This window comes from Hyperolius riggenbachi, chromosome 7 (assembly GCF_040937935.1).
Source record: "Hyperolius riggenbachi isolate aHypRig1 chromosome 7, aHypRig1.pri, whole genome shotgun sequence".
NCBI lineage: Eukaryota > Metazoa > Chordata > Amphibia > Anura > Hyperoliidae > Hyperolius > Hyperolius riggenbachi.
Genome location: NC_090652.1, coordinates 223,878,342 through 223,904,054, shown reverse-complemented (window position 1 = coordinate 223,904,054; position 25,713 = coordinate 223,878,342). Strand labels below are relative to the sequence as shown.

The window sequence follows — 25,713 nt, the reverse complement described above, 5'->3', positions numbered from 1 at the left end:
ACCAGCCCTTAAGGTAATTATGCATCCTGTGATGATGGACAGATTCGAGCAAGAGACAAATCTCTCTCTAAAATAATCTGATTAGAGAGTTCTGCTGGCTGCCCATACACAGCAGGCCCATTCATGATCAATTTCATGCTGAAATTGATCAGGAATTGGCCTTGTGACGCCGCCTCGCCAACCCAACACTGTTCCCCCTAATGTTTAATGTCTCCCCCCCCCCCCTCTGCCTCCAGACTCCCTCGTAGGTCTATACACGTGTCCCACGTGGTTGCCTAGTAAGGTTACTAGGCAACCACATGGGCGCACACGTATGGACGGTGGAGGGAGCCCGGAGATAGCAGCGGCCATGGATAAGTAATGTATATAGTGCACTAGGAACGGGGGGAGACATTAAACATTAGGGGGACTTCGGGGTTTTGCCGCTCGTCCCGATATCGCTCGCCGTTAACGCTGCGCACCTGATCGAGCAAGTTGGCCCTACATCTTGCAGCATGTTCGACCAATTAATTTGACCAATTTTGTCCAGATAATTAGTTGCATTGTCGGTTGGGCATGCACTTGGTGGCACCGATTTTTCTTCTTTTTCTTCCGATTACAAATTGGTTGGGCAATTGGTCGCCAAGTCGCCTGATGTATGGCCACCTTTACCCACATCTGCCTATGAAATGGCCTCGACTCAATTGTCCAATTACTTTTGGGCCCCTGAAATAAAGAGATTGTGTTAAAAAAGAAAATACTTTAGTTGCCTTTATGCAAGTGTTTTTTTCACCCCACTGAATTAAAGTTAGTCAGCACTTCAGCTTAAAATTCATTGTGGTAATGTACAGAACCAAAGTCAGAAAAGTTGCTTCTATCCAAATATTTATGGATTTAACTGTAAATAATAATAATACTTGACCGACTGCTACTGTGGTTCCAACTTTAGCTCCCTCGTCCTGCTTTACCTTTCCTTCCCTTCTTCATAGAACAGTTAAAAATGCTCAGCAGAGAGATCTACAGCTTGTCTGCACAGTGATTGTTTTTTTTTTTTTTTTAATTTTCACTTAAAACAATCACAAATGAGGGGGGCGCATGCGCGACGCGCCGGAAGGAGGAAGCTAAGCGATGTAGCTCCGTTTTTCCCAGCTCGTTCAGCCGCTTTTCGGGGAGTACATACGCAACTAAAGCTTACCGGACACACGTCTCCCTTCACGGAAACATTGGTGCATGTCGCGGAGGAAGAAAACCGATAATCCAAGCTCCCAGAGGTCAGTTACAGACTATTTCCTACGACCGCGCGTGGCAGCCTTATCTATCCAAGATGGCCGCGGTTCGCCGTCTCCCACTAGATCCCTGGACTCACAATCTGAGACGGGCCTGGACTAACTCACAGCCAAGCCGTGCTAAGGCTCTTACCAAGCAAGACTTAGAAGAGAGCCTGGAGAATATGTACGCCAAGCTGGTAGGTAAATTCCAGTCGGAACTCAATAGGGTGGAGGCCTCGTTAACGCAGGAAATCTCTTCACTGGGCAGCCGTACAGACCTCCTTGAGAAAAAACATGACGACTTATTATCATCACACAAAACCCTGCAGGAAGAACACAAGGAGCTGCGGAATACAGTCCAAACACTCCAACTACAATCCGAGGACCTCGACAATAGGAACCGTCGTAATAACTTGAGAGTCCGAGGCCTGCCGGAGACGTACACGGATCTGATCCAGCATGTTAATAATATTTTCTCTAAGCTATTGCCCGATACCCCTGCAGAAGCTTTTACCTGCGACAGGATCCACCGTGCCCTCAAATCGCAGCCAGCTACGAATGCTCCCCCACGAGATATCGTGCTATGTATGAAGGACTTTCTAATTAAAGAAAAGATCTTGCAAGCTGCACGCACGGCCGATGCCCTTCAATACGAGGAGCATAAAATCCAGATCTATCAGGACGTCTCTCCTATCACTCTTAATAAACGCAGGGAAATGAAACAAATAACTGTGGCTCTCACTAAAGCACAAATCAAATACAAATGGGGCTATCCCTTTAAACTTATAGTGATCCACGCAGGAGAAACCTTGATGGCGCACTCACCAAAAGAGGGAAACAAGCTACTTGCAAACTTGGGCCTGACACGCGCCTCTCCTTCTCCACAGAAGACTATACAGAGGCCTTTATCTTCAATATGGAAGCAACAAGGATCGCAAGCCCGTAAATCACCTACCAGACCGTCAGAACTGACCTGAACTAACAAGATGGGTAACTTACCTTGGATCATAACTATAGTTATATTTCCTTCCTTTTGCATATTCCACTCGGACATGCACTGTTTACTTTCAAAAGGCAAGAACTGCTGAACTGCGGCTTCCTGAAAGCTGGGCATTGTGCACTGTATTTCCCCCCCTCAGCTGCTGGGATTACCCGGAGTTGTTGAACTCTACAGATCCGTGCTGTCTAATAATAGCATGGATCTCTCGAGTAACTTACTACAGTTCTTTAATCCACTATGGGCATTTAGCTCATCAACGTTTAAAATCTTGACGCTTATTAGAATTACTTGTTTAATGTTTATTTTTAAGTTTTATTTGAATTTTATTTTTCTTTTGCAGTGGAACAGATTTAACCTTTATGCAGTACAGAATATTAACCTCCAGATATACTTAATATATGGGATACAGGCCAACCTGGGATTAGTGAGTCAATTCAGTGAGATGTATGGTCTGAATGGCACCGCCTCGAGTTTATTAGTAAAGCACACTGGATTCTTACCTAGCAATGTCACTTTCTATCGTTAGCCACAACGTACAGGGATTTAATTCCCCAGCTAAAAGAAAGAAAGCTTTTCGCCAATATAAAAGCCTGAAGGCGGATATCTTGTTTTTACAAGAAAAGCACTTCTCCGTTTCTAACCCCCCCAAATATATGGATAAATCATTTCAACGTTTCTATCATACCTCTTTTACGAATAAGACTAGGGGCGTTGCCATTCTAGTGCGTAATGGTGTAGCGTTTGAACCACAAAAAATATACAAAGACACTAATAGTCGGTACCTTATAATTCAGGGGACCTTACAGGGAAAAGAAGTTACCTTATGCAATGTATATGCCCCTCATTCAGCTCAGGCCCAGTTCTTCCGGGAACTGTTTGTTTGCTTGGAACGTTATATCTCTAACCACTTAATATTAGCAGGGGACTTCAACTGTGTCAGCAACCCCTATATTGACAGGAGCGTTGCCTCAGATGTGGGCAGATCTTTCCCGAAATCTTTGCATAAACTCCTCAGGACATCTCAACTAAATGACCTTTGGAGGGCTTTCAATATGGGAGACAGATCTTATACATATTACTCCAATCCCCAAGATACTTATGCTAGATTGGACTATCTATTTCTGTCTCCCATATTGATGGCCAATGCCGCTTCTTCGAGCATTGCTGCCTGCGTATGGTCTGATCACCATCTGGTTATGGGAACCCTGAACTCATTAGGCACTCCTTTTTCCTTAGACAATTGGCGCCTGAACGATCTTCTACTTCAGGACCCCAATATTGTAAATGAAGCGCAAAACACCTTGGAGGAGTACTTCCTGACAAATGATAATGGGGAGGTGTCATCTGGAACATTGTGGGCGGCTCATAAGTCAGTTATGAGAGGGAGGTTTATACAATTGGCTTCTAGGCGCAAAAAAGAAAGATTGAAGACAATTCTTTTGCTCACCTCAGAACTGGAGGCATTGTACAAACTGCATTATACCTCACTTGACAAAGACAGACTTCACAAAATCAGAGAAAAACGTCATGAGCTAAATCAACTCCTCTCTGAATCTGTGGAAAAAACTCTAAAATTTTCAAAAGCAAAGTTCCTTTTATATGGGAATGCCACTAGTACCCAATTTGCGAGAAAACTTACACAATTTTATAGACCTCCACATGTATATAAACTCCAGAACAAACATGGCACACTAGAAACTAACCCCCACAAAGTAATAAAAAATTTTGAGGATTTCTATGAGAAGCTCTTTAACTCCCAAAATACACCCCCTGACAGACTTATTAAAGATTGGCTAGATTCACTGCCTATTCCCTCCTTAACTGAATCACAAAGTGCCCTTTTAAACAGATCTATATCTACCCTAGAGATTGATGAAGTTATTTCGACCCTAAAAAGCTCTAAGGCACCTGGCCCGGATGGGTTTTCAACCTAATATTACAAAAAGTTCAGATCTACCTTGATCCCCCACTTAAAGACTATCTACAATGAAGCTTTACAAGGTCAAAAATTTCCCCAAGAACTCACGTATGCCTTCGTTTCCCTGATTCCTAAACCCGGCTTAGATCATACATTACCTCAAAATTATCGCCCAATATCGCTTATGAATAACGATACCAAGATTTTTTCAAAAATCTTGGCCATACGCCTTTCATCAGTGATTACGAACTTGATTTCTCCCTCTCAATCTGGTTTTATCCCCACCAGACAGACAACAGATAACACACGCCTGGTATGCAACATCTTACAGGATGCCAAGATCAATAATCAGAGATTTCTTATGTTAGGATTGGACCTACACAAGGCTTTCGATTCTGTCCTATGGACATATCTATATGCGGTAATACAGAAAATGGGCATCCAGGGGGAGTTTTTTCAAGCGGTTTTGGCCTTGTACAACCTTCCACAAACCAGAATTCGTTTACCAGGGGTATTATCAGACCTGATATCTATCAATAGGGGTACAAGACAGGGGTGCCCCCTATCCCCATTATTATTTGCAATGGCAATTGAGCCTCTATCGCTAGCAATACAAACTAACACTAACATTAAGGGGTATGTTAAAGGGGAAAGGGAATACAAACTCAGCCTATATGCAGATGATGCATTATTATTTTTGTCCCAACCATTAACTTCTATGCCCACTCTGATACCCCTATTAGAACAATTTGGGGAGTTGTCAGGCCTGAAAGTGAATACCTCCAAATCACAGGCTCTTCCAATCAATTTACCCCCATTGGTCGTGAAGCTGTACAAGGCCAATTTCGATTTTAAATGGAAAGACAGGGAAATTGATTATTTAGGCATTAAGGTAACCTCTTCCATAGATACTCTGTTAAGTACCAACTATGATCCCCTGTTAAAAAAGATCTCATCTACTCTTAAGGAATGGTCTCGTTACCGGATATCTTGGCTTGGCAAGGTGGTGGCAGTGAAAATGATAATACTACCTCGCATACTATATTATATGCGGGCTGTCCTCCTGAGTCCCAGTAAACAAACAATCACTAAATTCCAAAAACTAATAACTAAATTTATCTGGAACGACAAACCAGCTCGGTTTAAAAACATTCACCTTTATAGGCATTGCTGGAATGGAGGGATAGGTTTACCTAATCTCCACTGCTACCATCTTGCCATTAGATTTGCTCAAATGTTACATTGGTTCAATACTGACACACAGATCTTATGGACCCTATTTGAAAAAGACTCAGTTATCCCCTTTAATTTACAAATAATACCATCATTACCGCTAAAGTTTACCACTGACATTAAAAAATGTAACCTCATCATAGCCGATACTTTTGTTTTATGGAAAAGAAATTGCTCTAAATTTAAGCTACAATCAGAAAAGCCCCCCCGGTTATCATTTATTGGTCACCCAGAATTCCCACCAGCCTTCAAAGACCATTCACAATTTGAATGGTGGGTTGATAGTTCATTAACCACTTCAAATCGGTTTTGGCTTGCTGATAAGTTTATATCCTTCCCCATTTTCCAAACAAACCATGATATTCCCCAGGTTGAATTTTATCGTTACCTACAGATACGACACTTTTTCCTTAAATATTCATCTCCTAATGCACATTTTAATTGCACTTTTTATGAGAATTTATATTTATCATCTACACATCCATCAAATGTTATTTCACGCATTTATCAACAGTTGATCAGTATAAACACTGACCAAAAAACAAATATGATGGAGGATTGGGAGACAGACCTTCAACTTAATCTTAATATAAATGATTGGCAGCGTCTTGGATCAAATATGCTCAAGGTAACAAAAACCCCTGCACTTCGTGACACTGCCATAAAGCTATTTACTAGATGGTACAGGACGCCCCAACGTTTGCATAAAATTTTCCCTACAATATCCCCATTATGCTTCAGAGGATGTTTAGATGAAGGTTCACTAAAACACCTATTCTGGGAATGTCCTATAGTACAGACTCAGTGGGAACTTATGAGGAATAAAATGTCTGCTTTATTTTCACTACCAGTTATACTGGAACCTAAGCACGTGCTGTTATTGGCTCCAAATAATAGTATCACCAGAAAATGGAGAAGGATATACTATGTTTTGATTGGTGCATTCTTATGGGCAATTGCCAAGAATTGGAAAAAACAGTCAGTACCATTCGCTCAAATTGAAGCTAGGGCGGAGGAGGTGAGACTGATGGACTATATTTATCATACCTTGCACGATACACTCCCTATATATACAATAAACTGGGAAGGATGGAAGACATCCCAAACATTTGGGGTAGGAGAAGTTACGAATAATTCCTAGGTTGGCCTATCTATAAATACATGATCATAAACATGGAGGTCTATACTCTACTTAAACCTGATATGACTTATAATTATTAATGCACTGCAAATCTGTTCCACTGATAGTACCCAAACCTGTTTATACAAGCTTAAACGATTCTAGGCTTACATCTATATTCAACTCAATAATTACTTGCCTTATCTTTGCCATAGGGACTGAATTTTCTTTTAGCATTTACCTGATATCTGTTATATTGCAAGTGTTATTTAATATACCCTTTTCTAATGCCAAATTCGATGTAACTGTTGCAAAGTTTTACAATAAAGCTTAAGTGAAAAAAAAAAAACAATCACAAATGAATGGTTCAGGCATTAAATCTCTGTACATAACTTTAGCTCGTAGGCTTTTCCTGTTCTGCACACAATCTTTTTTTTTTTATATTTTTAGCGTTTTAGGTTGCAGAAAATTGATTACATGGATCCTTCGTGGTGTGGAAGTGGTCTGATTATTTACTGCTCTGCTGGGGCTCGAGCTCTATAGTGCTACTTGTGTGTTGCTGTAGATACTGTAAAATGCTTCTTATTTCCTTTGATTCAACAGAGCGCCTTGTCAAGAATGTTGCATTAATTATTTGTAACCCGTAATTATAAACCTGATACGTTTTATGGTTCAACTATGTAATTTTTAGCATTCAGACAAGCAATGCATAATTGTTTAGTGCTGACATTTTTTTTGTGTGAATTTACTGTGTATAGAAGTTCTGCTTTCATTTTTGTTCTGCCATTTTGGTACTCTGAGCCTCTAAAATTCACATTTTGTATCCTTGGAATATTCTTTGCTGAATGCTCATTGGTTCTTTGCTATATGTTATAATAAAGAACAAGCATAGCATAAACACAACTTGAATGAAAATCACCCGCCACTTGGCTCACATCGGATTTTATTGGCTAATCATTGCTGTTTTTTGTTGAAATACCCATAGAAATTAAAATCCTGGTCTCATTCTTTAGTAGCAACTGGCGTAAGGCCTCTTCAGCGGACAGTTGAGCTGCTCATTTGTTCAGCAGTTCAGCCGCCCGACTGCCAGCCACAAGAGCCATTCGGCTGCTTTTACATGCAGTCGAATGGCAGCAATTGGTAGCACCCTGCATGTCGCGTTTGACATGTGGCGGTGTTACCTGGTGGAGGAAAACCTGTCTCCTGTCTGCAGCGTGCTCAGATGCAACTCTGTGAGGCGACTGCCTGTCCACTGCTTGTGCCGAGTGCTAGCAAGCTCCCAAGTGATGGATGGGAGAGCTGACAAGTAGTGAATTCACCGCCTTCAGCTGCCCATGGAAAAGAGGCCTTATTTGTTATGGGCAGCACATTGAGCATTTGTTATGTTTATAGCTAAATACACTGGTTAGCCATGACATTAAAGTGTACCAGAGCTGAACAAAGTTAAAAAGATTTATAAATACCTGGGGCTTCCTCCAGCTCCATCCGCTCGGATCGCACCCACGCCGCCGTCCTTCGTTGCCTGCAGCTTCGGGAACCGGGTAACGTCACTTACGTCAGTCTGAGCCAGTCTGCGCAGGAGAAGTGCACGCGTTGGGTAGCTCTCCAGCAGCCTCTGGAAAGATGCATAGAGGGGGCACTTCTCCTGCGTAGTCTGGAGCCGACTGACGGAAGTGACAGGACCCGGTTCCCGAAGCTGCGGACGGCGGCGTGGGAGCGATCCGAGCGGATGGAGCTGTAGGAAGCACCAGGTATGTATAAATCTTTTTACTTTGTTCAGCTCTGAGTCCCTTTTAAAATCACCAGCCTAATAATATTGTCGGTCTCTCTTTGTGCCACCATACCAGCTTCCCTGGGTAATTCGTAAATGCATACAGTGGCAGTGCACTAGTGACAGGACTGGCAACCTAATGCGGTTTACCTGCCCCATGCCATGTGTTGCTGACTTGAACTGTAAGGACTAGTTGCTAATATGGTAATGCATGTGTATGGAGTTTTAGGGAAGTGAGACTGGAGGGTGTCCATTGGGGTACAGCTACATCCATGTAGCACACCTAGCAGAGAGGTGCAGGGCCCCAACGCCCATAGTTGCATGGTCACGCAGATCCGTTTCCTGTGACCAAGAGTGCATGGGAGTTTGACACTTAACACCATCATCTGTGTTTGGAGAGCTTTGGGTAGTAGCACTCATCACTATGACTGATTAGCAGTATTTCTGTTCAACAGTTACCATTGCTCACTATTGCTATCTTTTAAGATGTTTACGTCTTTCTTCTAAAAATCTTTGACTGCGTTACTTTTGGGGATACCTTATTTTTTACTATATTTGGAAGCTTCAACATGCTCTTGAAACCTGTATTTGACTATTGTCATGTGAACTTGTTTTAACTACACAGTTTAAATACAAGGCTAAAAGGCTATTTCAAGTACTTCTACTTCTTGAACTTTGTTGAATACATTTGTTTAATGGGTTCCATTTATAAGCATTTTGTGGCTTATTACAGGAGTGCTATACAATTTTAGTGTCTTTTATATACAACATTAAATTGAACTTTATTCAATAACTTGTAGTGGGTCTGTAGGGAGATTGTGCTGGTGGGGCATAGCAATTCTAGCTAGCACAGATTAGTATACGCTGTACTTCAGTGACTGCTGGAGACTGTAGGGCTAAGTGACTGCAGGGCTAGTGTACGGCTGGCCATACACTGATCAGTGAGGCCTGCTGTGCCCCCCTAGGTCTCCCCATGTATGCGTGGGCCATACAGACTGTAGGCAGCACAGCTTACTCACCTGTTCATTGGTGGGTGTCTTCTCTCTATTTCTGGCACTCCTCCCGTCTTATTTCTACTGGGGTTCCCGTGTCCCATGGCAAACGCTTGCAACACCACATAAATGCTGGGCCTTTAGTGTTTGGTCTCTAGTGTTTGTCATGGGAGAGAGAGGAGACAGGAAAGGGTGCTGGTGGACAGGTGACAGTGTTCTCCCCACAAATTTTTTCCAGCGGGTGGCATGAAAAAGTAGCCAGGTGGGGCGAGATGAGAGAATGCAGGGTCCGTGCTTATGTGAGCAACTCTGCTTACAACATAAGAGGAGGTGAGCAGATGGCAGCCGGGTGCTAACAAAAACTAGCTGGGTGGAGCACCGGGGAGAACACTGGGTGAGTGTAATGTTCAATGCCAACACTGCAAATCGCTTGTTCCGAAATAAAACACTGCTAGTGTTGCGCTCCTGACCTGCTGCTGATTGAGTATTCCTTTGTGTCTGGCACAATCAAATAAATCATTTGCAACACTGATTTCTAGTAGATAGTTATAAAATGTGCTGTATATTGACAGGAAAAACAATAAGTGCCTGGCCATTTTAATGAGTGGAGTGTATCGTAATTCCAGCCTGTAATACATTTTGTAAGCATTCTCTGCCTTCTCTTTGCAGGTTTGCACTATTGCAAGTCCTTCCCAGTGGCTTCATGTTGGCGACCCTGGATTCCCTTCACCACAAAGTGGTTCTTTCATGTCATTTTGCTTAGCTAAGTTTCTGGCTCTTGGATCTGGTTGTTATCGCTTGAATCCTCCTGGTCTGACATGAGCTCCCAGACTCATCCAGGTAAGTTTGTTTGTCATTGTCATCTTGTCATGTTGCATTGAGGAATTTGTCAGTGACGAGGATGTTTATGCTTTGATATCAACAAGTGCCAACTTGATTTATGAAAGTTCAAACCCGGTAGTTGATAACCAGCAATTGCAACAGCATAACATTAGTGGGGCTATCGCTCCCCCAGTGTAGAGAGACTCACCAGACCCTATAGCCTAAGTTTTCCCGACTTCGCCTTAGGGGTATAGGCCACCCCTCAGCCTTTCCGGCAACCTCTGCACCTCAGCTCCCACCACTTCTGGCTTGCTTCTCAAGTACGGTATTGCTGTAGCTTTTACGGGCATACAGTACCGCCTCGTGCACACGCTGAATGGAACTCAACTGAGGTGGCCGATAGCAACCACCGCTGCTGAGAGTCCAGAATACGCACAGTAGCTGTGGCGACGACAGATACATGCGGACGATCACCAGCTAATCAGAGGTGCCTGGCTCTTCTACTGACCACATATGCTATTGCTCCGTTGTTATTGCCTGATGATGCAGCTGGTTTCTGTTACTATGGAAGGAAGGAGGGAGGATGCACAAAGCAGGACGGAGTAGGCCTGAAAGATAAATCGAATTTAAATCGAAATCGCGATCACCAAGATCACAATTTCGGAATCGTCAAATTGACAATTATCGTGATTACGTCTTCCCACATGGGGAAAGTTTGAAGTGGCTTCAAACTTTCCCAAAGTCCTGGCGCATGCGGCCCAGAGCGTTGGACATACCTTCTGCACGAGTCAAAACGCTTTCCGACCTCTATCGCCGTCTGCCGGCTCTTGTGCTTGGCAGAACTCCGGGTTCCTGGATGTCACATGACAGACAGGAAGTATTCCGTGCATTAGAGCCTGCAGGAGGCGAAGTGGATAGACGGGGATCGCTGGACCTGATGCAGCTTGGGGGACAGAGGAGGCACAGAGAGAGACGGAGAGAAACACAGCGGGCACAGAGACACAGAGGGGGCAAGAGAAAGACCCAGAGGCCCAGAGGAGGCATAAAGAGACAAACGGGGAACAAACAGGCAAAGAGGGGGAACAAAGCTTGATTTGAAGGAAATCGTGAATCGAATCGAAATCGCAATTTCGTACAGAAATCGCTCAATTCAATTTTTTCCTAGAATCGTTCAGGCCTAGGACGGAGCAGGAAGGGGGTGAGTAATAGTAAAGTGCTTTCGACCTGTGCTTGGCTGTTACAATCCCACACTCTAGACCTCTCGATGATGTATCGTGTGCCCGCTGTACACATACTAGATTATCAGCAGAGGTGGCCCTGACTGTCTGTCTTGGCCTAGAACCCTCTAATGTCTGTGTGGAGTCTAAGGCCTTGTTTCCACTTGTGTGTTGATTCCGTTTTCAGTATCGCACAGTGTGTTCCACATGGAGGGGTGTTAAAAGTGCATAGACTTTCTGATGTTCTCATCCATGCGTTGCGTTTCACTGTGGAATTGCAACGCATGGATGCTTGCATTTTTGCATGGTTGCAGTGTGATTTTATTCATTATAAATGAATGGGATCGCATCAGGCAGAAATGTATAGCAATGCAGTGCCGTGCGCTGCGGCGACCAACTGCGTTGCACACAGTTCCGAAGTGGAAATGAGGCCTAACAAGGTTACATTAGTTAAAGTGAGATGATACTCACTTAAGGAGAAGGAAGGCTTTGGGTCCAATAGAGTCTCCCCGTTCCTCTCGTGTCCCGCTCGTTCCAGCGCTGGGTCCTCCGTTCAAATCCCCTGCCCTGGGAGGCTTTGGAAGACTGAGTGCTCCTGGAGACGAGCGGCTCTGTACTGCGTATGTGCGAGTGTGCCAGAGAGCGTGCTTGCCCATGCGTAGTGCAGAGTGGCCCGTCTTTGGGAACACGCCTGACGATTGACAAAGCCTCCTACAGCAGTGGAGAGCAATCTTGTGAACAGGGTAGCCAGCACTGGAACGCAGGGGCTGTGAGAGGAGAGGGACGGCTCCATAGGATCCATAGCCTTCTCGTCCAGAGCCCGTGTGCCTCTCTCGAACATGCTTCTATGGCCTGGACTGTTCGCAAAGACCTAAAAACTGCGCAAGTGCAAAACGCTCTTACTGTGGGACGCAATCGAGACATGCGCATTGGCAGAAGCCCGTGACCACAGCTGTGGTTGGTGATCTTATGGGAGGACAGTGGAACTGCATTGAGGGAACACAGACTGCTAGGGGCTGGAAAAATGCCCAGGTAAGTAAGGAATACTTTTTCCTTTTCAGCTCCGTTATCCTTTAAATATAGGTTTTCTCAGTATCTGCTGTGTCACGTCATAGTGCTTTTGTAAAAAAAAAAGCTGATATATAGCATCATGTCTTTTGACTCGACTACAGAAAAGAAAAGATAGCTTCATTAGGTTGACTGCATTTTAAGAGTATTTATTTTCTTTGTGTGTGTTTCCCCCTCTGAATCGGTCTCACATGATTTTACACCCCCCCCCCAGACACTGATAAATCTGAGTTATAATATTACTAGATTAAATTAAGCTGACAATGAATACAAATTGTGTCTCCCCATTTAATCCTGCCATAATAATCTTAAATGGCAGTGGCTGCCCTCTGACAGTTTCCCACCTTTGGTTTCTGATGTGGATAGTAAATCCATCTGGTGTTGAAAGGGTTTAATGAGGGGGTGTGAGCAATTTAGCAAGAGGGTCAGCATTTTTAAGAGCTTAAGCTAGTATTTTCAGGCTGGGAGAGAATCCCGTGCTGCATTTAAAGGCTGATTTGTTCTAATGCCTTTCCTAGCTTCTGTTCACTGCTTGCTTTTGTTGCCTTTTGATCCTGAGAGCTGTGAAACAAGATCTATTTATAGATGGCCGTGGACTAGCTGTACTGTTTTGTATCTGTACTGTTTTCATACAGTTTTGTTAAGTCCCTCCCCTTATGCTAACTGGCAACCGGACAGATCTCTTGTACATTGTTTTGTAGAAGCTACAGCATTTTAATAATCTAGTCAATCCCAGAAGGTGGCGCATAACACAACTTTTACTGTATGGCACTACTCAAGTTAAAATGTCCAATAAGAACAAGTCTACATCTGCCAAGGAATCACGTTGGTCACAACTTCTAATCTTCCTATCACCTCCACCACCACCCGGTGAACAGACACTCAGCAAATGTTAAGACCTCCACTCAGGTCTCTCAGCGCTTTGGGACACTTCGGGCCGTCTCCCACCACACCGAACTGATGATAGTCACCCCTAGGTACCAGACACTCCTTCTTATTCCTTGCAGATCGGATTCCAACTTCAAATGAGTATTACCTCAAAACAAACGCCTCACATAGCATAAAACCAGTGGCATTTATTGTAATAGAACATAAAATTACACTCACAGATTCCTTTCTTTCAATATCAGCATAGAGTTTTTTGGATACGGGCTTTCCCCCGTTTAGTTGGGCCCCGGCTGGCACTTGTAGTCCCTCCACTGCGATCGGAATGGCGTGCACGTCCACTTCCCACACAGTTCTGGATGCCGCTCGAGTCACCACATGTATCTGCTCTGTTACTTCCGTGTCTGAACCCCGCCTTACACGTTTCGTCATAATTGACTCATCAGAAGCTGGGGGACACGGCAGGATACAGAGCTACATACGTTCCCGATAAGCCTCCCCTTCCCTGGGCGGACCTAGGTTTAGTGACGTATTGTGCAGACAACAGGTCACCTACGTGCCACTACTCCATGGTGCGGACGAGCGTTCCTCTCTTCCCTTACGCAGGCGCTGGACACCACCCACCGCTAGCCAATCAGCATGGGGGAAATATTCCGGCGCTGCGCATGCGCACAGCCATATCCCAGGAGGAAACTAAGTGGATATTCAACCTTGGTACTTTAACACCAGGGGATTGAATATTGATGTGGCTATTGTATGCTTCCTGGGGGAACAGTGAATCTGCTCCTTTTAGTAGTGAAATTTAGTAGTGAACTTACTTTTCTAAAACCTTAATGATTATTTGAGGATATTGTGGTAGTATTATGGGTAGAAGTAGATTTTAGATAGCCTTTTACTTCAAAACTGAGCATTTATATGTGTATTCTTGAGTATATGATACATTCCTGAGTATATGATGTATTACTATGTAAATGGAGTCTTCCACGATGTGATTGGGACCCGTTTTTTATATGCAGAGAATAGGCTAGATATGAGAGGAAAAAAAACCTTTTTTTTAATAATTTTTTTAGCAATTTTTAATTTTTTATCAGTTCTATTTTAATTTTTTTCCCTGGGGTGCGCTTCCATCTTTGCATAGAGTACGATGCGTGGTGGAATAGGACAAAGGGGAATATGATGAAATTGCGTCTCCTTTTCTCCTTTAACGTAATATCTGCTGGACCTGCGCAGCCGCAGACAGGCTGTTGGAGCCGCAGCGGTGAGGCGCAGGTGACACGCAGGTTAGATGTGCGGCTGGCGCACAGTGGAGCCTGTGGGCTCCCGTAGCCTCAGCATGACACGCAAGGTGTTTGGAACGCATTGCCTGTGCACATGCGCGGTGCTGGAATACTTCCCCCATGCTGATTGGCTAGCGGTGGGTGGCTCGTCCGTGCCATGGAGTACTGGCACGTAGGTGACGTGTTGTCTGCACAATAAGTCACTAAACCTAGGTCCGCCCAGGGAAGGGGAGAGTTATCGGGAACGTATGTAGCTCTGTATCCTGCCGTGTCCCCCAGCTTCTGATGAGTCAATTATGACGAAACATGTAAGGTGGGTTAAGACACGGCAGTAACAGAGCAGATGCATGTGGTGACTCGAGCGGCGTCGGAACTATGTGGGAAGTGGAGGTGCACACCATTCCGATCGCAGTGGAGGGACTACAAGTGCCAGCCGGGGCCCAACTGAACTGGAGAGAACCCGTATCCAAAAAAACTCTATGCTGATATTGAAAGAAAGGAATCTGTGAGTGTAATTTTATGTTTTATTACAATAAAGGTCGCTGGTTTTATGCTATGTGAGGCGTTTGTTTTGAGGCTATACTCATTTGAAGTTGGAATCCAATCTGAAAGGAATAAGGAGGAGTGTCTGGTACCTAGTGGCGACTATTATCAGTTCGGTGTGGTGGGGGACGGCCCGAAGTGTCCCAAATCGCTGATAGACCGGAGTGGTGGTCTTAACATTTGGTGAGTGTCTGTTCACCACGTGCTGGTGGAGGTGATGGGAAGATTAGAAGTTGTGATCAACGTGATTCCTTGGCAGATGTGGACTCGTTCTTATTGGGCATTTTAACTTGAGTAGTGCCATACAGTAAAAGTTGTGTTAAGCGCCACCTTCTGGGATTGACTATTGGATATAAATAGAAGGGGCTGCTCCAACTTAGTGGATTTGAATAGGCATCCATTGTAAATTTGGTGTAGCGCTGTACTCCTTGTATGTAGCATTTTAATCATCATTTTTGATAGAAATTATATGTATATGGGTATAAGACAAATAGACAAGACAAATAACATTTATATTGCGCTTTTCTCCTTGCGGACTCAAAGCGCCAGAGCAGAGCAGCGGCCACTAGGGCGCGCTCTATTGGCAGTAGCAGTGTAAGGGAGACTTGCCAAAGGTCTCCTACTGAATTAGTGCTGGCTTACTGAACAGGCAGAGCCGAGATTCGAACCCTGGTCTCCTGTGTCAGAGGCAGAGCCCTTACCATTACACCATCAGCCAACTGCATATGTATATATGCATCCTGTTAAAGAGAACCCGAGGTGTGTTTAAAGAATGTTATCTGCCTATACAGCCCAGCCTCTGTTGCTATCACAAACCCCACTAAGGTCCCCCTGCACTCTGCAATCCCTCATTAATCACAGCCATGCTGTGAGGCTGTGTTTACATCTGTAGTGTCAGTCTCAGCTGCTCCCCCGCCTCCTGCATAGCTCTGGTCCCTGCCCCCGTCCCTTCCCTCCAATCAGCAGGGAGGGAAGGGATGCAGGCGGGGACTGGAGTTCTGCAGGAGGCGGGGAGAGCAGCAGACTGACACTATAGAGATAAACACAGCCAGCTCTGACAAGCTGTGTATCAGCAGCATGGCTGTGATTTATGAGGGATTGCAGAGTGCAGGGGGACCTTGGGGTGGTTTGGGATAGCAACAGAGGCTGGGCTGTATAGGCAGATCCAGCCCCTGTATGCAGATAATATTCTTCAAACCCACCTCGGGTTCTCTTTAAGCTGTGTTTGTTACAGGTCTGTAAAATCCCTGCAAGGTTTTTAGGTGTTCTTGTAATGATTATTAAATTTGCATTCTGTGACTGTTGCATTAGAAAAATTGAGCTACATGTATAGATTCTGTTGTCAGTTTTTCAGCATGTATTAAAAAAAATAGTTTAATGCCTATTTTAAAAAAGGGAGGATGGAAGGGGGTCAGGTGATTTGTGCTAGAACATAAAGACTAATTACCTAAATACAGCCTTTTTTGGAGTTCAACTTGTAGGTGTGTCCGTTGTGATCATGTACAATTCAAACTAGGTAGAACCATAGAAGCCATACTCCATTTCCTAGCCTTACTGTAGAAAGGTTGTGGCAAAGGGTGGTGACAGAGGGAGTGAGAAGGGTAAAGCATGGTGATAGCATGTGCACATTTCCTGTGTTCTCTGTCTGTCATAAATTACTGGGTTTTAAGGTGACAATTAAAGACATAATCCAGCTGCTGATCAATAATTTCCGATCGCTGGGGTTATAGATCGGAAATGATCGGTCATTAAGGGCCGAATACCCACTAGCCACTCTGATCAGATGGATAGGATTGATTCCGAAAAACAGATCAAATCAATTCATCTAATCGATTTGGCTAGAGTGAAGTCCGACATTAATGTGCACACCTGTTTCCAATGATTATCATGGTGATCAGAAACAATAGATTTTCTGTGAGATTGTATCGTTAATGGCTACCTTTACTGGATAGGTGAGCAGTATTGATGGCCAATGAGATGCTAATATTTCTGAGTTGATGCCAATTTTATGATTTATGCAGATTGGAAATGGACCAATGAAATTCTGCAGTTGCTGTATTTGAGTAGTTAATTTCCAAGCTTCATAAATGTGCATATGATTAGCTTAACATTTGTATACACTCAGTATTATTAGCTTATATGATTTGCTTAACGTTTGTATACACTCAGTATTATTAGCATTTCCTTGACCATTCCTAGTGAGTGGAGTTTGCATGTGTACGTATTGGCACCTCATATACCAGGTCAGGGGCTCACACAGAAGCAGTAACCGCACTATAGACATGGGAGACACAGATGATGAATACAGAACAGTATATTTTTTATAATAGTATAATTTTTTTTGTATCCCCCATTACAATTAAAAAGAAACCCCTATGACAGGCTCCACATGTATCGTGGGCAGTGCGTCCCACTTCCTCAGGAGCTGGATATCATTTTCATATCACTATTCATACAGCTAAACTTGCCAAGCTTTGGTTACATAGTCATGTTGTCAACCTGAAAAAAATCATATTTTTCGGGACTGTGAGAAGCCCCAACTGTGAGGCCTAGTGCACACCAAAAACCGCTAGCAGATCCGCAAAATGCTAGCAGATTTTGAAACTCTTTTTCTTATTTTTCTGCAGCGTTTCAGCTAGCGTTTTGCGGTTTTATGTAGCGGATTTGGTATAGTAGATTTCATGTATTATTACAGTAAAGCTGTTACTGAACAGCTACTGTAACAAAAAACGCCTGGCAAACCGCTCTGAAGTGCCGTTTTTCAGAGCGGTTCGCGTTTTTCCTATACTTAACATTGAGGCAGAAACGCATCCGCAATCCAAAATCTGCAGCAGCCCGGGAGTATGCGTTTCTGCAAAACGCCTCCCGCTCTGGTGTGCACCAGCCCATTGAAATACATTACCCTAGCAGATCCGCACCCGCAAGCGGATCGCAAACTGCAGCCGAACCGCTCTGGTGTGCACTAGGCCTAAGTCAGATTTCAATCATTGACATCAATATGATTAGTCCAGTCTGATTGGTATGTAATATATTGTGGGGAATACATTTATCAATGTAATAGCTTCACTTTCACTGACTGTGTTGCAGGCCTGGTACACTTTAAAATGATTACATATTCACTTTTAGTTGTAGCGTTTTCGTTGGCTTTGATTTTTTATAGTGAGCTCTGCCCTTTTGGAAATATCTTGTGTTGTATACTGTATTTTTCACACATAGCGTTTTCCCCGGGTACATTTTTTGAACAGAGGGAATAAAAAATAATTCTGCAGTTAGTCACCATGAAGTAATGTATGGATACCAGGAACATATGCCACATCATGGCAAGATTTATAAACTGTGCTGGTAGTCCTAATTGAAAGCATAACTGAGTACAGGTGAAGAATCAGGCTGAAACCTTCATGGGGATGGGGGAAGTCTGGAGAGTGTAGGTCAAGGGTCCCCAAACATTTTCGTTCAAGGGCCGGGTCAACATACTTCAGACTGCTGGATGGCCGGAACATACATAAAATGTTGAAAACTTTACATTGAATCTGGGTATTAATTCCCCCAGTCATGCCTGGAGGAGAACTTTCAGCAGCAGCCATTCACTCATGCGGCGCCCGAAGAACGTCTTTGCGCACCAGACAGTGAAGCATACCCAGGTGACATCATGCCCTCCAGTTGGACAACAGTGTCACCTGATGCAGGATTGGATTGGAATCCAGCGAATCACTGGCTTCTACAGTATGTGGATGGGTGGTGCCAGCACTGCTATTCTATATGTGGGCCGCCAATATTTAACGGTGCAGTGGGCAGCATTTATAAGTTATACATTTTTTGCTTGGAGAGCCAGTGAAAATGCCTCGGTGGGCCACATTCAGCCCACAGGCCTTAGTTTGAGGACCACTGGTGTGGGTGATCCAGCAGACCTTTTGACAATAAACTAACAATTCTGTTGGATGACAAAAATCCATTCCAGGTTTGCTAGCTTATTTATGTTTTTCAGCATTTACCATCCTTTTGTAAATCAACCACCTTGATAAAAGATGCTTTTAATCTTTACTCTTTCGCTTATGCTTCTCCCAGTCAAGGTAGCAACATCCATGTAGTAATCATTCTCCCACATCAGACGATGACGATGCCACTTGCTTGAGGCGGTGCACTCCTTTTCCTATACTGGGGTAGGGATTTGGAAGGATAGAACTGGGTGATTGAATGCTTCCTCAGGATGTGTACTGACAAGAACCATAGCGCTGGGTGTGCCTGATAGGAATCTGTGTTAAATAGTTGTGCAAAAGGACATTCTTTTTATAAAGTGGACTTGCCATGATAGGAATGTTGAGGCTGTAATGGTTGACTTTTAAATTTAATTCCCTGATAGGTTTATTGCTACCACTAACAAATACGCAGACTTTAATGGTCCTTTAGCGGTCATACAAAAGTATGACATCTCACTGTAAGTTTGAAGGGCTTTTCTCATTGTCCTATTTAGTCACTGCATGGCAAACAATGAATAATTAGGGTACAGCCCTTTATGGATACTTCTCATTCTTCTACTTCCTTTGAATAAGCTATTTTGTGCTTAGTCTAGTTCAATGGTGTGGACCCATGCTTTCTGTTAAAAGGCTTTCTAGTCTTTCCGTTAGTTTTCATCTCTTTTTTTTATTTTGGGAAGGATGGGGGGGAGGGGAGATTGGAGGGTGTGACCTATTGAAATAATAGTTGAAATTAAAAGCTAAATTCAATTTTTTTCTATAATTCCTTTATCATTGTCAACTTTTGCACCCTCCAGACGTAGGTATGACAGTAATAGTAATATACAGGAACTGAAAATTGGCCAGATGCCTAGTAACGGTAGAGATTGTGTATGAAATATGAGTTGCCCAACATCCTAATATTGTCCACACAGTATATAATGGGTTGTTCTATATGAATTTTCTCGTTTATTGTACACGGCTCATGGGAATTTTGTGTTAAACTGATTAATGCTTAATTAGGATCAAAATGTGCAGAAGTTGCTGCAGTAAAAATTCAGTGGCGGTTAAGGTTAGATGGCAGGATCGGCAAATTCACAAAGTCAGAGAGTTGGGGCTAGGTGTTAGGAAGCAGCTATTCATTAAGGGAAATTCTTAATACGGCACCACACTGACTTAATATAATGTGATACAGTATTCAGGATACTCAATTTTACATGAATTCTCCCGGTTTTAGCCTCTAGAAACACTTCCTATATCTATATATTGCTGGATATTGGTATGTAATTGTTCCCTCCTAGCGAGGCTTGGCTCAGGCTATTTAGTTATGCCTCTTTCTGCACCAGAGCATTCTGGGAAACCTGGGGTTTCTGCTCGCTTTGGAAGACACAACAAACATTCCACAGTGATACACCTTAAGCTGGCCATACACTAGGCCGATTCCCGCCAGATCGACAGCAGATTCGATCACTGGGATCGAATCTGCTGTCACATCGTTCCCGCAACACGCCGAATTTCGATCCATTTCGTCCGATCCCGTCGATCGCTCTGTGCGGAAAATTACCGTCGATGGCCCGCGGGTAGTGAGCGCTGCGCTAGAGGCGTTCGAGTACCCGACGACCGACGCAATAGAGCCGCATACATTACCTGCTCCGCCGGCGCGACTGCCCCTGGTCACCGCTGCTCCGTCTCCGCGCTGGTCTGGCCTCCGGGTCTGGCATGCTTCACTTCTTCTAGCCCGGCAGGAAGTTTAAACAGTAGAGGGCGCTCTACTGTTTAAACTTCCTGCCGGGAAGGAAGAAGTAAAGCATGCCGGACCTGGAGACCAGAGCGGAGACGGTGCAGCGGTGACCGGGGGCAGTCGCGCCGGCGGAGCAGGTAATGTATGCGGCGGGGAGCGGCGGCAGCAGCACCACCACAACTGATTGTGAACGGTTTCAGGCTGAAATCGGTTCACAATCTGTTTGCAGTAAAGGTAGCCATACGATCCCTCTCTGATCAGATTCGATCAGATAGGGATCTGTCTGTTGGTCGAATCTGATGGCAAATCGACCAGTGTATGGCTACTTTTACCAGTAGTAAAGGTGTCGCCACCTGTGAAAAATATAAATGTAAATAGGGAAGGGGAAATCTTTTACAATGGGCAAACAATGACTAATGTGTAAATAAATATTGTAAAATGAAGCAATTTAATCATTGTTACATTCAGTAAATTTTTAGATAAGCGATCTCTATTCCTGTGATTTGCCTTTACAAAGAGGTTAAGCCATGTACACACATCCACACATCCAAAAGACACGCATACCACTTCCTGAACACTTTGTACAGATTGTGTAGGTAAGCTACTACGTGGAAGTGGTAAAATTATCCAAACAAGTTTGGATGCGTGTCTAAATCTGGATCAATGCAATAATATTTCTATAGCGCTTTTCTCCCATAGGACTCAAAGGAAGTGCAAAGACACTGATACAACAATCTGCACATAAAAATTAATTATACTAAACCATATCCAGAGGTTTACTATATCAGAGTCTACTATAATGAGATTCTACTGTATCATGCTATTGGATTCCAACTTAGGGCTGTAAGTTTGATGTCCCAGAAGAGGGTGAAATACTGGCTGTTAGGCCTCTTGCACACTACATGCGATTCTGAGTTTGTTTTTTTTTATACGTTCCAATTTTTGATTCCGATTAAAAATAGTACTGCATGCTGCTACGTTTTTTTATTTGGAATCAAAAATCTGATCGTACAAAAAGTCGGAATTGCATGTAGTGTGCAAGAGCCCTTATGGAGGTTAGCCGACTGCAGTGACTAGGATCTTACTCCCCTGGAGACTGAAAGCTGCCCAGATAATCTCTGTATAAATTCCTTGCACTCTGGAATGTAAAAATGTAACCATGTCACAATTAGAATTGTTAAAAAAAAAAAAAAAAAAAAGCTAATCTGCCGTATGTTACTTGGCAACTTATTGGTGTCATTTTATCAGAGTGACTTGAGTTTAGACATTGTAGTTGACCTGGAAGTGTCAGCAGGTGCAGATACCCACGCCATTGCTGTGCTGTGGCCGAACACAAGATTCTCAGCGTGGATGAGATATGCAGACGCTGGCTCTGTCCAGATAATTTTGGAGCCTCAGTTGTGCGTTCCACACTCTGTGGGATGTTTCTTGGTTAAAGTTACAGCTGGGGTTTTTCCCACAAGTTATGTGACGGTTTTTCTTTCACATCAAAACCAGCATGTTCTATTTTCAACATCTTCGAGAAGTTACGTAACATGAAGAGCGCAAGTCATACGTTATAACAGCAGGTGTTTTTTTTTTTTAGTTTTGTTTGGTCTACAACTGTGTTTACAGTTTGATAACCTGTCATATTTTTTTCAGTGCCCTCTTTTGACCTCAGGACTCATATAATTATTTGAAGACTGCAACCGTAAATTGTCTATTTTTTTGTCTTTGCTCTGTAGCTTTCATTTAGCAAAGGGCATGTGCCTGTGCTCCATTACCCCTAGGGATCTAGAGAGCACTTAATCTGATGTCCAGTCTCCCCTTCCCCACCCTGCAGAGAGGGGCAAAATGGAAGCAGGCTATGTAAATATAATATTCGCCTCTCCCTGTTCCAGCATTGTTGATTGGTGTGCTAACCACAGTGCTCCCATTCAAGCTCCTCTAGGCCAGCATCCACTGATATCTTCCACATATCCCAGTCTGTAATCTGTATAGATGGCAGGGCTGTGGAGTCGGAGTCGTGGAGTCGGGAAATTTTGGGTGCCTGGAGTAGGAGTCGGGAAAAAATGCTCCGACTCCGACTCCTAATGAATTTGTAACTGTAATTAAAATAGAAAATATGATAATATGTTCTATTTCTCAGATAATAGTCATTAAAAATAATGTATATATACATTATATATACAGTAATAGCTGTGCTTAGTCCACAAAAATGAAATAAACCAATCAAAATTAGTTACTTGTGCTGCTTCAATAAAGCAGACCTCGTATTTTTAAGGTCAGATATACATATCTGATTGTGACTGTATATATGATGTGTACATAGGAATCTCTTATATATACTAAATAACATCTATGCTGTAAGAATAAAGCCTGATGTGTAGCTGTGTCACTAATAGAGATGGTCAACGACATGGAAATAATTCTGCATTGATGCTGATTTATGCAAATGTATGCACTCCCTTTGCTCATGAAATCAAATAATTTGATATGTTATTAAAATTTGGTTTGGTGACTACAAATTAAAGGGTAACTGAGATGGATGAAAAGTAAAGTTTTATACATACCTGGGGCTTCCTCCAGCCCCCTTCAGGCTAATCAGTCCCTCGCTGTCCTCCACCACCCGGATCTTCTGCTATGAGTCCTGGTAATTCAGCCAGTCAGCGCTGTCCAGCCGCATGCCGCTCCCACAGCCAGGAACATTCTGCACCTGCGCAATAGTGCTGCACAGGCGTAGTATGCTCCTGGCGGCGGAGTGTGTGCATGCGCACTACGCCTGACTGGCTCAAGTACTTGGACTCATAGCAGAAGATCCAGGTGGTGGAGGAGGACAACGAGGGACTGATTATCCTGAAGGCGGCTGGAGGAAGCCCCAGGTATGTATAAAACTTTAATTCAATCTGTCTCAGGTTTACTTTGTTACACAGTAGTACTATACTCTACATATGCACTCCCCACAGAGCTGCAGGGAATCCACTGAGAATGCTGTGCACATTGAACACAGAGGTGTTGTCTGTTTACAATCTCCTCCTTCCCCTGCAGAGTACCTGCACATCATTCTTACATGTACCCACACTTACATTGCCTAGGGCCTGATAGATGTTCTTTGTTCCGGTTTGTACCTTTTACAAGTACTCTTACCAGGGCCGGGCCGAGGCATAGGCTGGAGAGGCTCCAGCCTCAGGGCGCAGTGTAGGAGGGGGCGCACAATTCATTCAGCTGTCATTCCTAATTGTGTATGAAGCAGAAAGAAATAACAAAAGGGGATACATAGCAGTGACTTCAAGCCAGATAACTAGATATTAAGGTGTTGGGGAGGTTGTGGGCCCTGTGGCCCTCTTAGTCTAATAGCAATCAGTGTGTGACAGCTGGGGTGGGAGGGATGGAGGGGCGCACTTTGGTGTCTCAGCCTTGGGTGCTGGAGGACCTTGTCCCTGCTCTGACTCTTACCAAGGACTAGTTTTAGTCTAAAGGGAATAAATATAGTAGTCTACATATCCTTCTCACTTCAGTTGTCTTGTAAAATTCCTAAGCGTTGGCAGTTAAGAGACGAATTTCATGTTACATACTTTTAATCAACAAAATTGTAATATGCAAATTAGAGGAGTCGTGGAGTCGGTGGAATCCTAAACTGAGGAGTCGGAGTCGGTGGATTTTTGGACCGTCTCCACAGCCCTGATAGATGGTCAGTATAATGGTGGCATTATAATGTGGTAACTGTATATAAAAGCAGTGTATGGGGGGTCATTGTAAATTAAGCGCAATATATCTGGGGGCAACATAATGGGAGCACTAAAGGGAAGACTTATTAAATAGGGGCACATAATACAAAGACTAATATGGGAGCTAAACCTGGGGGTTGTTATAGTCAAAATATAGTTAAGCCACCTTTGAAGACATCTGCAAAAGTCACTTCCTTAAACAGGCACTGCATTAACACATGGAAGAATCTACTAAATTGTTTTGGATACCCAGTTTTACACTACTTATCCTGGTTTCAGCATCAGATACTTCCTATATCTATATATGTGACCTTGCCATCCTAGTGATGTTTAGCCTAGGCTATGATGTCACAAAGCTTTCTATTCCCAGTGCATTCTTCGAGACCCATATGCAATTAACTTTTTCTCCTGAGTTTTCTCCTAGGGAATATTTTCACAACTCGTCATAAAATGCCTTTTAAGCCACCAGCAAGCAAACAAATACTCAAAATTAATTTGATAGTAGTTTTTCACCAACTTTTGGATACTTTTTCAATTGTAAAATGCAGAAATTTTAGTTTAAAGGGTACCAGAGCTGAGACAAAGAAAAAAAGAAAAAGATTTATACATACAGGGGGCTTCCTCCAGCCCCACCAGCTTAGATCGCTCCCACGCCGCCATCCTCCGATGTCTGCAGCTCCGGTACCCGGGTCCCCGCACTTCCGTCAGTGGGAGCTAGTCTGGCGTAAGAGAAGTGTGCCCTCTACGTATCTCTCCAGCAGCTGCTGGAGAGATACGCAAAAAGCGCACTTCTCCTGCGTAGACTGGCTCTGGCTGAAGGAAGTGCCGGGACCCGGTGCCGGAACTGCAGACATCGGAGGATGGCGGCGTGGGAGCGATCCAAGCTAGTGGGGCTGGAGGAACCCCCTGGTATGTATAACTTTTTTTTTTTCTTTTTCCTTTGTCTGAGCTTCGGCTTTAAAGAGAATCTGTATTGTTAAAATCGCACAAAAGTAAACATACCAGTGCGTTAGGGGACATCTCCTATTACCCTCAATTTCACAATTTCGCCGCTCCTCGCCGCATTAAAAGTGGTTAAAAACAGTTTTAAAACGTTTGTTTATATACAAACAAAATGGCCACCAAAACAGGAAGTAGGTTGATGTACAGTATGTCCACACATAGAAAATACATTCATACACAAGCAGGCTGTATACACCCTTCCTTTTGAATCTCAAGA

At 43.6% G+C, this 25,713-nt stretch overlaps 1 protein-coding gene across 4 annotated transcripts in view; it reads left to right on the top strand.

Annotated features, from left to right (window-relative positions):
* HDAC4 (histone deacetylase 4) overlaps positions 1-25,713 on the top strand; it is a 313,200-nt gene that overhangs the window by 88,226 nt on the left and 199,261 nt on the right. For all 4 annotated transcript variants that reach the window (XM_068245302.1, XM_068245303.1, XM_068245304.1 and 1 more), the window contains exon 2: positions 9,951-10,121. In XM_068245302.1, the coding sequence (XP_068101403.1) occupies positions 10,100-10,121 (22 nt within the window). In that variant the 5' untranslated portion in view covers positions 9,951-10,099. The remainder of the gene's footprint in view (positions 1-9,950; positions 10,122-25,713) is intronic.